At 37.1% G+C, this 13,943-nt stretch overlaps 1 protein-coding gene across 1 annotated transcript; it reads right to left on the bottom strand.

Moving 5' to 3' along the window:
• Positions 1–4,191: 4,191 nt before the first annotated feature.
• LOC122057413 (60S ribosomal protein L12) lies at positions 4,192–4,918 on the bottom strand. The gene has a single exon (XM_042619505.1). It carries the CDS (start codon positions 4,804–4,806, stop codon positions 4,306–4,308), a length of 501 nt encoding a protein of 166 aa, XP_042475439.1. The 5' UTR covers positions 4,807–4,918; the 3' UTR covers positions 4,192–4,305.
• Between the last annotated feature and the right edge of the window lie 9,025 nt (positions 4,919–13,943).

The raw sequence follows: 13,943 nt of genomic DNA on the forward strand, positions 1-13,943 counted from the left end.
AAAAAAAAAAAAAACTGAAAATGAAAACAAGGAATAATTAAAAAAGAAGGTTAACCAACTTAGTTCACTATTTTGGTGAAAAGAAGTTGCACCCTTTAAAATTTTAAGGTTTTTAAGCAAGTAAGCAAGTTATTGTTACACAGGCAACCTGTAGGTGCATCTCCTACCCCCTCCCCTCCCCTCCCTTCTCCATACAACCCCAAAACCAAAGTCTGGTTTTGGGTTGAGAGTTCCTAACCCAAGGTTGGGCCAGGTTAGGACTGCAAGTCAGAATGAATATGGGCTCAAATTTGAAGTAAAAATGGGTCAAGCCCAGCCTGCCTCTTCTTTGATAAAAATAAAAAAATAAAAAATAAAGAGCGGTGAGATCCCCACAACACCAGCACGAAAATGAAATTGCACATCACCAATATTACTGTTCCCCCTCCCCCATGGAAATCGCCTACATACCCCCCTCTATTTGAAGGGATTTTCCATAATAGCCTCCTCCGCCACACGGGAGTCAAGAGGAACCCTACCTCATTTATCACATTCTCCAACTTGACGGGGGGCCATTTGGGTTGAGAATTTCTAACCCAAGAATCGGACGGGTTAGGCCGGGTTAGGATTGCAAGTTAAGATGAATATGGACTCAAATTTGAAGAAAAAATGAACCCAACCCAGCCTAACCTGGCGGACCCAGTTGCAGACCCAGACGCAACCTAATGTAATAGATCCCACTGCTAGCTAAGCAGATATGCCCTCTCATTTGTCTGTTGCTTCAAGTTGGACTTGGGATTAATCCGACGTTTCTGCCCCAAAGTTGGGTTTTCAGACCCGGCTTGGACTCTGCAGAGCTCGGATGGAGTGGTCTAGATTTGAGAAATCTAACAAGAAACGAAGAATGTCAGAGTTAATAAGATCCCAACAAGATTGGTAGAAAAGGCTGGCATCACATCACCAATGATGAAGAGAGCACAATGAAGTGGATCCAGCTCTTTGGGGCAGAAAGGTGAGAACAATGCTCAACAACAAAGGGTCAATGGATGAGGCCGGATATATTATCCAGAAATGGGCAGCAAACAGCTTAAAATTGGACTAGGAAGAAGGTTTCAACTTCATACAATAGAGATAGGAGTCATTAGTGAATACAGAATCCAATCATAGTCTCACATCACCAATGATGAAGAGAGCACAATGAAATGGATCCTGCTCCACTCAAATTAGTGGGCCGCTGAATTAATCATCTGATGACCAAATGACTCAGGGATGCCCACCCATGTAGCTACTATATGGGTGTGGATCAGGTTCTCGTATGAGAACCATTCCTGTACAGTCTGATCCACACAGATTGAATCCACCACAGGATTTTTCCTTGGGATTATCTTCGACCATTGATGGTGTGCTAGCAACAGGACAGGGTTCTTTATTATGCACCTTGCCACTAGACGTTTCCTGCAGCAGGACAGGGTTCTTTTTTCCTTCAAATATTACAATATGAGAAAATGCTCCCTGAGTTGATGAGTCAGGGTACACTAACCCTTCTGCCTCTCTCTCTCTCTCTCTCTCCTCACATGGAATGAATACAATACCCTCCAATGTCTGATAGCATTTTTGTCACAACCCACCGGTGTTGGTGTGCTCCTCAATACCAACTGCTTAGAAAACCCTCCCTCGGTCACACAACAGAAATGCCATGTAAATGGGAAGACAGGTTTAATCAAGTTAACTAAATCTAAATCAAGTCGTATATGTTTAATGTGGGTACTTAACCCTAGTCCAAGTAGCGACTCCATATTCCTTCTCTCCCAAGAGAAAGTAAGTTTCTCGACAAACAAATCATTGTTCTCACATATGGGGACAAGTTTTCTCTAATTTCACAGGTCTAAAGAGTTTCTATAGACCCCTAGTCTCTCAGTCACATGTCAAGTTTCAACCAAAATAGAGTTAGCCAAATGGAAAAATAAAGCTCCCAAAATCCAGTGAGAGATGAAGCTTTTCAGCAAAGTTCACTTTCCTAGGAAAAAAACATCTGCGAGAAAGGCTATATCAGGTGCTGTCCTAGTAGGGAAAAAAGAGAGAGTGTCATCCAAAAACAGCTATTAGGTGGCTTAGGTAACGTAAGATCAAAATCAGTTCAATAGAAGAATTCAAGGAAAGAGGACTTAAAAATGCTTAGAAAAAGGAGTCACCTAGACATCAGATATGATGCAAGAAAACCATTCACAAATCACAACAAAAGATCAGACCTTGAATCTTGCAATCTGGTTTGCTACAGGGCTTATACTAAAATTTTCTGGGTAAGACAAACTGCAATGAGAATAGTAAGATCCCTCCAGCTACTCAAACCACCAAGAGACGGAAGCAAATATATAGGCAAATAACAAACCAATAAGCATATTAAAGTATTTGTAAGCAGATGCTCTTCTCACCAAAACCATTAAAAAAATGAGTTTTGGTTCACCATTTTTGAAAGTTGAGACTCTTAAACATATGAATCATAACCATTTAAAGGAAAAACTACCAAGGAATGCTTAACCCGAATTGGACTTCCTAAATAAGTCAACACCTTAAATGCAAGGATTCCCTACAATTACAATATAGAAACTATTCATCTAAGACTTGTAAAATATTATTTACCCGCTAAGGTTCAATATAGAAATGGTTAGGGACAAGGGTTTGAGGTGGATTTCACTATACCAATACAGATTGTACCCTGCTAATTATCAATCAACCATAAATATAGACATGGTTAGGGACAGGGATTGATGTGGATTTCGCTATATCAATACAGATTGCACCCTGTTTATTATCAATCAAAAATAACCCCAACCAATGAACCATACACCAGACTTTTAACAGTAAGGCAACACTGAACCAAAAAGGTTGGATGGCTGTGCAGTGCAGGTTCCCAAATGATTTTACACACCAACCCCAACCCCAACCACAACCCCAACCACAACCAATTAAGGGTCATCATTCATCAACCAAAATAATAAGGAAGGCAAGCACTGTGCAAGGAAAGGCCTCATTAGACCTGCACCATCACCATCCCTACTTCAGAGAACAGCCCAAGGGCTATCAGGAGGAATGGACATCATAGATATTATTTGCTGGTAAAATGAAACCCAGCATGAGGATTATGCCAAGGACATGATGGAGACAAATCAATATCCCATTGGGCAAATTCTTGGCAGTTCCATAATCCAGCACACCATGATGCGATAAAGTAATAGAGAAAAACATGTAATGGAGGAAAATTACCAAAGATGAACATTCCATCATATTTAGAGCTTAAGACAAGTAGTACACAACCAAATTGGTTATTTACTAATCATCTGACATTGGGATGTGGAGGCCCAAAAACATTTTACCATAATTTAGTTTTTGGCGCAACAAAAGTCCAACTGGCAAAGCACAATCACACATTACTTTAACAGCCATGCAACTCACAAAGGACTCTACAACCATATAAACACCCACTACTACTCAATAAACACAAACAAATAAAACCAATTTTGAATCTTTATTATCCAAATATCTCTAACTACTAACCAGTACATACAAATTTTATGTACCTAAGAATATCAAGAAAAGTTCAGGTACTCATGCACGCACGCGCAGAAAATAAACTAGGCACAATTGCAGACTTCCATACCATTGTCCCAGTGATAAACAGAATAGCCCAATTCAATTAATGAGTTGTTAAATTAACCTGTTTGAAGCTTCAAATGAATTTTTCAACACAATTACCCATGATATGAAGATTAAGATAAAATGCATCATCAAGTGATACATTTAGGGCTTGATAACGTTTCAAGAAACGCATTTCTGCTGAAACGGAGTAAACAGTGTTTGATAAAACTGTTTCGTTTCACTTATTTTCATAAATAGAAACAGAAATTTTTACTTATTTATGGTTCAAGAAGCGAACCATTTCTGGAAACGACTTGTGACCATTCTTTCACTAGTCGACTTCTAAAAACATGACTTATCAAACACCTTCAATTCTGTTTCTATTTCTAGAAATGGAAATTTATGTTTCTTCTGTTTCTTGAAACAGAAACGACAGAAACGTTATCAAACGGGCCCTTAGATTCACAATTGAAGTATTAGATTCACAATTGAAGTACGATAAACTGAGGAGAGCATATTCTTCCAAGATAAGCTGCAATTCAATTAAAAGGTAGAGCTAAAGAACAAAATAAGGCATTGAAAGAAAGTACTAAAAAAAAAATTACGATCGAAAAGTATGTTTTCAACAAAATTCGACTAACAGGAGAAAAAAAATGGACGAAACCAACAATTTCTCACTCGATACTATCATCAATCTTGAGGAATCTCAACGTCGCCATCGGTAATCTCCTGCTGCAGATCCTTAGGGTCCTTTCCATCAACCGTACATCCGACGGAGACGCAGGTACCCAGAATCTCCTTCACCGTACCGCTTAGTTCCTTAGCCATTGATCTGGGTTTCATTACTTTTGCAATCTCGATCACATCATCAAGAGAAATGTTTCCAGAATGTTTGATGTTCTTGGTCTTCTTTCTATCTCTCTCGGGCTCCTTGAGGGCTTTGATTACCAAAGCTGCTGCCGACGGGACTACAGAGACCTTGGCCTGTCGATTCTGGACGGTAAGCTTCACGGTCACACGAAGACCCTTCCAATCCTTAGCAGTTTCTTTGGCAATGTCTTCTCCGATCTTCTTGGGAGAGAGACCAAGAGGACCAATTTTGGGAGCGAGAGAACTCGCCGCACCGACCTCACCACCGGTAACTCTGACGTAAACATCTACGACCTGCGAGGGATCAAACTTTGGAGGCATGGTAGCACAAGATTGAGGACTCCGTCGGAATCCACAGGCAAGCGCGAGCAAGAGAAAGAGAGAAAAAGCTTCTGCGAGCGAGAGAGAACAGAAAACGCGAACTTATCGGTTTATAAAATCTAGGGTTTTGCTCTATTCAAGAAAAAAAAAAAAAAAAAAAATTACGTCCCCTCCCCTGTGGTTTATCGAAATTTCATGTGAATCCAAGAGTTTGAACTAATTACGCCCTCTATCCTATATTTTCTAAGAGTTTTACAATTGGGTCCAATTCGTTAGTCCCATCAAATTGAGACCGTTAGATGGTGACGTCACCTTACATAATACCTTTTAATACCCTAAAATACCCTTATAGGAACATGAAGTGACCATTATACCCTTCAATTGAAACAACCGAAACAACCAAAAGAGGGTTTTTTTCGTTCATGCCTTCACTTTTCTTCAACCAACTGCTTCATTCTTCTTCAAGTCTCCTCCTTCATCTTTCAACCTGCTGCCTTTCAGAGAAGACATTCGCATAAAGCACCGCGGAGATTGGGTGGAGAAGATGGCAGCCTCGACGATCGACGAAGCTCCACACTTCTTGAACCCCCTGGGCCAGCGAACTCCCTTCCCTGTAGTTTATTGAGGCTCCAAAGCTTCGATTGAAGCTACGGGCGAACAACCATTTCCACTTAATTCTTTGTTTTCTTTTGTGTTCCTTGGTATAAATCAATTTTTTAGATTTAGGGTTCCAGATTTAGGGGATTTCATAACGAAAAAAGCGAGTTGCAGTTCTTCTCCCTCTATTTCTCGGTCACAATCGCAGCGACCTTACGGCCCCATTCACCTTCTGTTGGCTGATTTATTTGCGTCTATGCCTTCTGCCCCCTCATCGTTTCGCCCTTAGCCAAGCTTTGAAGCAACTACGTTTTCAGAGGGGCATTGCTTTGTCTCGTTAGGAGCTTTGGGTCTTTATTTGTCGCATCAAACCTGTCAAACTATGAGTTCTTTGTTGATTTCATCAAACCCTTATTTGTTTCAAATTCTATTGGATTTGGCTGAAGTGAGCTCCTTATCTATATTGGGAAACAGATATCTTCAATAACCTGTTGAATGATCATGAAGCAGGAACATAAAAACAGGGGCACCGCAGCACCCATCCTCTCTCTACCCGTACTTCTCTCTCTCTTTTCAGCCACCGACCCCTTTCATATTGATTTTGAAAAAACATCTAAGGTCAGTCCTCTCATGCCAACGGCGGACAAGCTATGTATTCAATAATCATAATAATATAGATAATTGAGTTTGATCCCTGTTTCCTGGTGACGCAATACTGAAGGGTAGTGAGATCATCCACACAATGTTTGGGATCAAGTTGGATCACTCAAGAATACTCTTCTTAATCATACTCAAGTGGTTAGATTTAACAGCTATTGTTGCCATTCTAATATCCTACAGAATACTCTTCTTAATCATACTCAAGTTCAGGGAGAGGGCTACCTATTTTCCGCTCATATTACATGAATAGAACCATCCAGTGTTCGAATCTCGTGTATGGAGTTATTTCATTTGATTAAACATATTTAATCATTCTCAGATTGTGCTACTAAAGATTCAGAGATGTAGGGCTCCTTCTCCACCTGAGATTTCTTGTAGAGGTAACAGCGAGATCTCTCAAACCCAACTTCTCCAACGTGAAAGGGATTTGAGAGTTTTGGGTATACTAGTACAAAAGGGTATAATAGTCCTATGATATTAAGACTCTTTTTCATTAAAGGGTAATAAGGTCTTTTGTTATTTGAAACTAATAGTATGCACACACCATAATTCGTTTAAATTCATGGATCCACATGTAATTTTGATAAACCACAATGGAGGGGCGTAATTTTTGCAAAAAAAAATAATAACTAGGGTTTTGGCTGTGAGTATCGATCGAGTGGGCTGGGTGTCATTTGGTATAGAGCCCACTTAAAAACACCTACCCATTTTTTTACTGACCCATATCACACAAACCCACAGCACGCAAAGTCTTCAAGCAGCCTAATAATTGTTCCATTTAGTTCTACAACAACAATAAATTCAGTCTTATCTTAATTTAGTGGGGTCCACTACAAGTATTTGTACAAAACAAAGTAGGGAAAAACCGAGGTCCAAATAGAAAAAGGAAAAGAACAAAATATAAGGAAATAAGAATTGATATTAGAGAAGTGAAGAGAGAATAAAATAAGAGGAAAGAGGCATTGCTCAATAAACTAGGAGAAACTCAGATAAATTAGGTCAGCTACATGGATCATTACCCTCCAATAAACTCTATTTGAGGTCATATTTAGGACAAGACCTAGTTTATGTATGTCACTACTCACGATTTCTCATATGGTCATTTTGGGCTTGTCTCTAGATCATTTAGCTCCTTCAATTAATCAAATAATTCCTCTTTATTGGGCCGTTCTCGGGGCTCCGTTGGACGTGATCATATCATCTCAAATGACTTTTTCAAAGCTTTTCATTAATTGGCGCAACTTTCAAAACTGTTCTAATATGTTCATTCCTTATTTTGTTGCACATCCATCATAACATCCTCATCTCTGCTATACACATAGCTGCTCTATATGATATTTTCTTACTGCCCAACATTTTACCCCATACAACACAACCGGTCATACAATAATCCAATAAAACTTTATTTAAGCTTTAAATGAATACATCGGCTACATAGCATTCCAATCACTCCTCTCTACTTCATCCAGTCTACTTTAATTCTTTGCGAAACATTATCATCTATACCACCTTCTCTATTTATGGTTGACTCCATCTATCTAAAATAGTCATTTTACGATATCCCTCTCACTTTAATTTTCATTGTGTCATTATTCATCAAGGTGTGACTAAGATTACACGACATATACTTCGACTTCAATCTACAAATCTTAAAGCCTCTTGGTTTGCTCATCCATGATTAGTGTTAGATAACAACTGGCTTGAGTCCAATACCAAAAATGTAGGAAAGGAGTCATCCATGCCCATTATGATCATGGTTTCAAGAATCAGGAACTAGAATCAGAGAATCAACCATGACCAATTCAATTGGTTATAGTCGATCCCTACCAATTCTTCTATGTCAGATAGATTTCGATTGACTCCAACCAATTTGGGTTCGAATCGAGCAGTTATAATTAGTTATAAAGTAAGTCTATGTCATTATGTTACTCACTAATGCTTTGTTTGATTGCAAGAGAAATTGAAGGGAATGGGAGTGAAATTTTCAAACCTTAAAAAAAAAAATTGTGAGAAAGAGAGAAAAGTTCGTTATCCGGTCCTTCTCCCCTATGCCCTCTCACAAATCATCGTGAAATGACATCCCTACCCATTGAGTGGATACCTATGCACAGTCTCCCATTGGCCCATGAGGTAGCGTGGAGGTCAAGTGACCAAATAGCAATCCCTAACCAGCTCCTAAGAAAAAAAAACTTTTATAATCATTACCCCACATGATATATTATTAACTCCAAATAATTTCATATTTGGCAAGAGAAATTCACTTTACTTTACATCTAAGTTCTTGTTATTTGAAAATAAAAAATTACGTATAATTTCATACTGTTGGATGTTTCCGGGAAAAAAACTGATTATTGGGTGGCTGTTGTGCATGATAACCGTCAATGTTGAAGTCTTGAAGAAGCCTGAAAATATATCTCCTTCAAATGTTTTTTGTTACAAATTTTACGGGCTGGCTTAAGGCCCAATCTCAGATTCCTCTCTATATAATAGGAAGCATATGTGACCTTCAAGAAATACAGGGGTGTGTGAAATTATCACCTCACCTCTTGTAAAATAAAAGAAAAATTTATTAATGTTGATGTCATGCACTTATGTAGGGGTCATGCGACCAAGCAGTAATTTCTTGCCCTAAAATTTAGATGGAAAATATCTAGGGTTTGACATTTGAAGATCTGAATTAAATTGCCCTCTGATAACTATTACGCAAATGGGTTGTCTAGGTCAAGCCCAAGCCCAAGCCCAAGCCCAAGCCCAACCCCAACTTAACAGAAGTTAGGAAATGTAATGGGCTTCTATATTATTAGGACCGAGTTCTCCTGGGCTATGGTGCACGAAATCCGTTCACCATGTGGCTTCGAGACCCCTGGATATATGGAAGAGAAGGGAAGGGAGAGGCCAGAGGGGTCACATATGGGCCATTGCCTCATTCACCGCACGGCTCAGGAGAACTTGTCCATTTTATTAAGACCTTAATAAATTGTTGGATCATCCATTCTCCATGAAGTGAATACAATGGAGAGATTTTAGTTCCTCAACAATTTAACTTTGAAGGAGAGTTTAAATTTCCCTCGAAGTGAATGAGAAGGAATGCAGGACATGGTAGGAGTCTCTCTCTCTCTCTATATATATATATATATTGTAGTCTGTTCGAACACATTTGGAGCAATATGTGTGTGACATCTAGTCTAATTTTTGTAGGTTTTTTTAATAGTTTTGAGAAACAATTAAAAGAATCTTAGAAAAAACAAAAACAAAAACAAAACCAAAAATAAAAACAAAAAAGTTGGGCCAAAAACACACAAGAAAAGGGAAATTTCAGGAATCTCACAAATCCAAACTCTCAAGCATCTTGATCATCTCACTACCACCACCACCACAACCTCCATCACTTCTACCAGAAGAAATACTTTTAATAATATGCATTCTATACCTCCGTAATGATAGAAATATATATTTTTTCTTTTTTCAATGCAACATTTGTTGATAAAAAGTATTCCAATATCATAAACAGAAAAAACTATTTATAACTCAAAAACAATAATTTGAAATAGAAACATTGTTATACAAACTCTTTAATGACTATACATGAAAGCTTTGACTTTGGACTTTTGACTATAATAAGAGTTTTAATTAAGTTAGCTTCACGTGGAGGTCCCAGATGCTTTGTGTGTTAACATAGGACGCAAAGAAGTCTAATAAAGGTGGTTCTAAACTTGTAATATGGAAATGGAGATTAATGTATTAGGTACCACTCCACATTCTCACATAATACTAATGGAAATTAATGAAACTAAACCAACTTAATTAGTAGTCCAATTAGAAAGACCAGTTTCTTCTTAATTGGTTTCACATTGACTAATAGTATATTATTTGTTGTCATAGCTAGGAATCTTTGGACTTTAGGTCACAGGTGTCTTAATGGTTGGCATTGACTATACTTATGTTAGGAAAATTAAGAATAATTAATAAGGAAACTCAGATTGATGGGAAGGATGAGTTGTACTTGTACATGCATGCAAAACGTTTCCAACTTTAGGGTTAATTTGAAGCTTGGGACTTGGGAGAGCCAATTGGACTCCTCCCCTTTAGTGGTGACAATAGGTTTGATTTAGATTTGGTTCAAGATACAAAACGTAGAAATCAAAATCGAATCCACGATAGAAACATTTTTTCAAAATGAAAATCGAATGTATATTTGGAATTGAGTTTTATATTTGGTTTGAGTCCTATCACCCACAAAGACATTTCACTAGTATGACATGAATATAGGGCACAATCCACACACGCTGCTGCTTCTAGTATCTTTTTTTCAGGAAGAATCAAAGAAATTATAGTTTGATCACTTGGTAGAGAGGCTAATTTAAGAATAACTGGGGCCCATCCCGCATGTGTATATGTTCATTGCTGAGTGGTCAAAACTCAGTTCAAGAGTTTCATTCGAGTTTCGAGATGGATTGTGAAAGGAATGATGAGTTGCTATTCAGGAAGACAGTGACTGGGAACCATCAGAGCAGCCACAACATACATTTACTCTATGATTGATTCGTGAGATTTAGAATCGTTTTTTCCTCCCGCCTCACTGGATTCATAAGGATGAATATTCAACAAATGTCCCAAATTTGCTTTGACTTTGGTTAATGGTTTATGTCTTTATCTTTATAAACTCAATTATAAGGATGTGAATTTATAACCGAAATCGTTTACCAAAATCAAATTAATTCATTTATACCGAAATCATAAAACCGTTTAGTAAATGGTGCGGTTATGGTTTCAAGTTTCAGACCGATTAGCTAAACGGGTCGGGCTGGTTTTAACCGCAGAACCCGTTGGTTTCAAACCGAATTGAAACCGTTTCAAACCGTTTAAACCATTTAAACTGATCCGATTAATCCGTATAACAATTAAATAAAGAAGGAACAGTAATTCGTATAACAATTAACAATTAAATTAAGTGTTCATCCTGCTTTGGCATGATTTATTGCAATTCAGTTCAAGTTTAGGCTTTAGATCATGAACTTGTAATCCATATATGTTACTATGTTATTATGTTATCATAGATGGGGTGTTTTGACTGAACCACCTGTCATTTTAGTATTTTATGTTACAGAAGGCTAGATTTGGATGTTGTATGATATTAATTCTAAATGTTTGAGAATGACCATGCAAAGAAATAACACTAGATTATCAAATTAAGACATACCATCGTTAATATAGAATCTCTTATTTGTGGTTGCCAATTATTTTTTGATAAGCTTATGATATTCAGTTTTGAGATGGTTGCAAGTTATAACAAACCGATTGTGAACCGTTTTACAAACCGTATGGAATAAATCGAAATCGAAACCGTTTAAAACCATGAAATCTGCACCGTTTAGAAACCGTGGAAATCAAAACTGTTTACTAAACGGTCACGGTTTCAGAAAGTGAAACCGTTTAGTAAATGATGCGGTTATGGTTTCAGTCAAATAAATGTGAACAAAACCGATCCACACCATTTAAACTGAAATCGAACCAATTAACACCCTTACTCAATTGGCTGTTTCCTTCGCTCTATCTGAACAAGCTATAAATAAGATTGTTCTACACATCATTTTTTTTTTTTTTTTTTGGTATGCCAGTCACTTTTAGAGTACTTTTGGTGGCAGCCCACAAACCCTAACTCTAACCTATTAATATAATTTAGAGTACATTTGGTTCAAACCAATTTCTAATCAAACGGTTTTACCATTGAGATGATATCGAACAAAACAAGATGCCTTGTCTTGAAACCAAAACCAAACCTATTATTCTTCGATTCTATTCAACTTGATTTTTAATAAAAATTTCAGTTTCAATTTTGCTTCTAAATTGACACCCTTACCCCGACATTCCCATGCACTCTCCAAGTTTCTTCGAAGGCTTGGGTGTTTCACATGGCATATAATAATCATATAACTTATAGGGGTCAAATCCTTGCTACCAACCACACTTCCCCACTTGGGTTAGAGTCGTAGAACTATAGCTATTGTTTTCTATGTGATGGGAAACCCACCAATCAGGTTGAACTCTCTAGTTGCCAAAGAAAGTTGACTTGTAATTGTTTACCTTTTCAATATTTCATGTGTATACTTTTCAAGTATGGCAGGAGTGAAGAAATGTTTTAAGTGTTCAAGATGAACGATTAGTGGGCCCTGAATTTGAAGTTAATCAAAGGGAAAAATATATGTATCACAATTCTCAAATAGTTCTTTATTAGTATACTAACATATGTTTTATGCTAATTAATGGAGCTCATGGCAGTATGGCACATGATTAATTGGTTTTTGTTAATTAGCAAGTGTACAAAATGGGAAAAGCTTGGTTAGATGGCTTGGAATTTAAGTGTTATCCCTCTCTAATATTATAGCATAAAAAATGAAATATAATTGATCTCTATATGAATTCACATTGATACTCTCTCTTCTTTGACCATATGGTTAGTGGACCTAAGTCCTGACTCAATTGTCATATGATCGTGTGTCAAAGAGTGTCCATGAATTCTAACTTACACTCATTTTTAAGGTATTAAGATGAGTCATTAGTGAAACCCTTAATTTGAAGTTAATAAAAAGGTAAAGATATGTATCATGATTTTCTCTAAATGATTATTTATAAGTGCAATTACATGTGTTTGATGCTAATGCATGGAGCTCATAGCTAATGATTAATTGGTTTTGTTAATTAGGAAACTTGAAAAATGGAAAAAACTTGGTTGATGCCTTGGAAAGATCTCTCTAATATGGAGGCATCAATAAGGAAATATAATCCATCTCTCTCATATCCTGGACATGTGGATTTACATTGACACTCTCTTTTCTATGACCACGTGGTTAGTGAGCTTGAGTCCTATCTCAATTCTCCTATGATCGTGCGTCAAACCGTGCCTATGGATTCTAATCTTCACCCATTTTTAAGGTATCAAGATGAGTCGTTAGTCGAACCCTTGATTTGAAGTTAATCAAAGGGAAAAAATATGCCTCATGATTCTATAATGATTCTTTTAAGTGCATGTGTGTTTTATGGCAATGCATGGAGCTCATGGTAAGTTATTAATTGGTTTTGTTAATTAGTAGTTGAGAAAAATGGAAAAAAAGCTTGGTGGGATGGCTTGGGAAGATCCCTCTAATATTATAGAATCGATCGATCTCTCTCACATCTTGACTATGTGTGCTCACACTAACACTCTCCCTTCATTGATCTAATGTTATGGCATCAATTAATCTCTCTTTCATCCTGACCATATGTAGTCACACTAACACTCTCTCTTCTATGACCATGTGGTTAATTAGTGGGCCTGAGTCCTATCTCAATTCTCCCATGATCATGTGTCTATGGATTCTAATCTTTACCTATTTTTAAGGTATCAAGATGAGTGTGGAACCCTTAATTTGAAGTTAATCAAAGGGAAAAGATATATCTCATGATTCTCTGATGATTCGTTATAAGTGCACGTATGTTTTCTATTAATGCATGAAGCTCATAGAACGTGATTAATTGATTATGCCGAAGGTAGTTCTTTAAGTCATTCGGATCTCCCTTATTCCTATGTTTATGGCAACCTGAAGATAGAGAATTAAGGAGCCTTATATATATATATATATATATATATATATATATATATATTTTTTTCAGTTTAGGATTGCCTGAACTTTCATATATATCTTCCCTTTATCAATATACTCTTTCTGATTATTAGCAAAAAAAAAAAAAAAAAAAATGCTTGGTCGGATGGCTTGGAAAGATCTCTCTAATTTTATAGCATCAATAATGAAATATAAATGATCTCCCACATATCTTGACCGTATGGATTCACACCAACATTCTCTCTTCTTTGACCATGTGGTTAGTGGGCTTAAGTCCTA

Source organism: Macadamia integrifolia, chromosome 12, assembly GCF_013358625.1.
Source record: "Macadamia integrifolia cultivar HAES 741 chromosome 12, SCU_Mint_v3, whole genome shotgun sequence".
Taxonomy (NCBI): Eukaryota; Viridiplantae; Streptophyta; class Magnoliopsida; order Proteales; family Proteaceae; genus Macadamia; species Macadamia integrifolia.

Excerpts from the sequence above, each read along its gene's own strand:
- LOC122057413 (XM_042619505.1), bottom strand. The coding sequence starts at position 4,806 with ATGCCTCCAAAGTTTGATCCCTCGCAGGTCGTAGATGTTTACGTCAGA.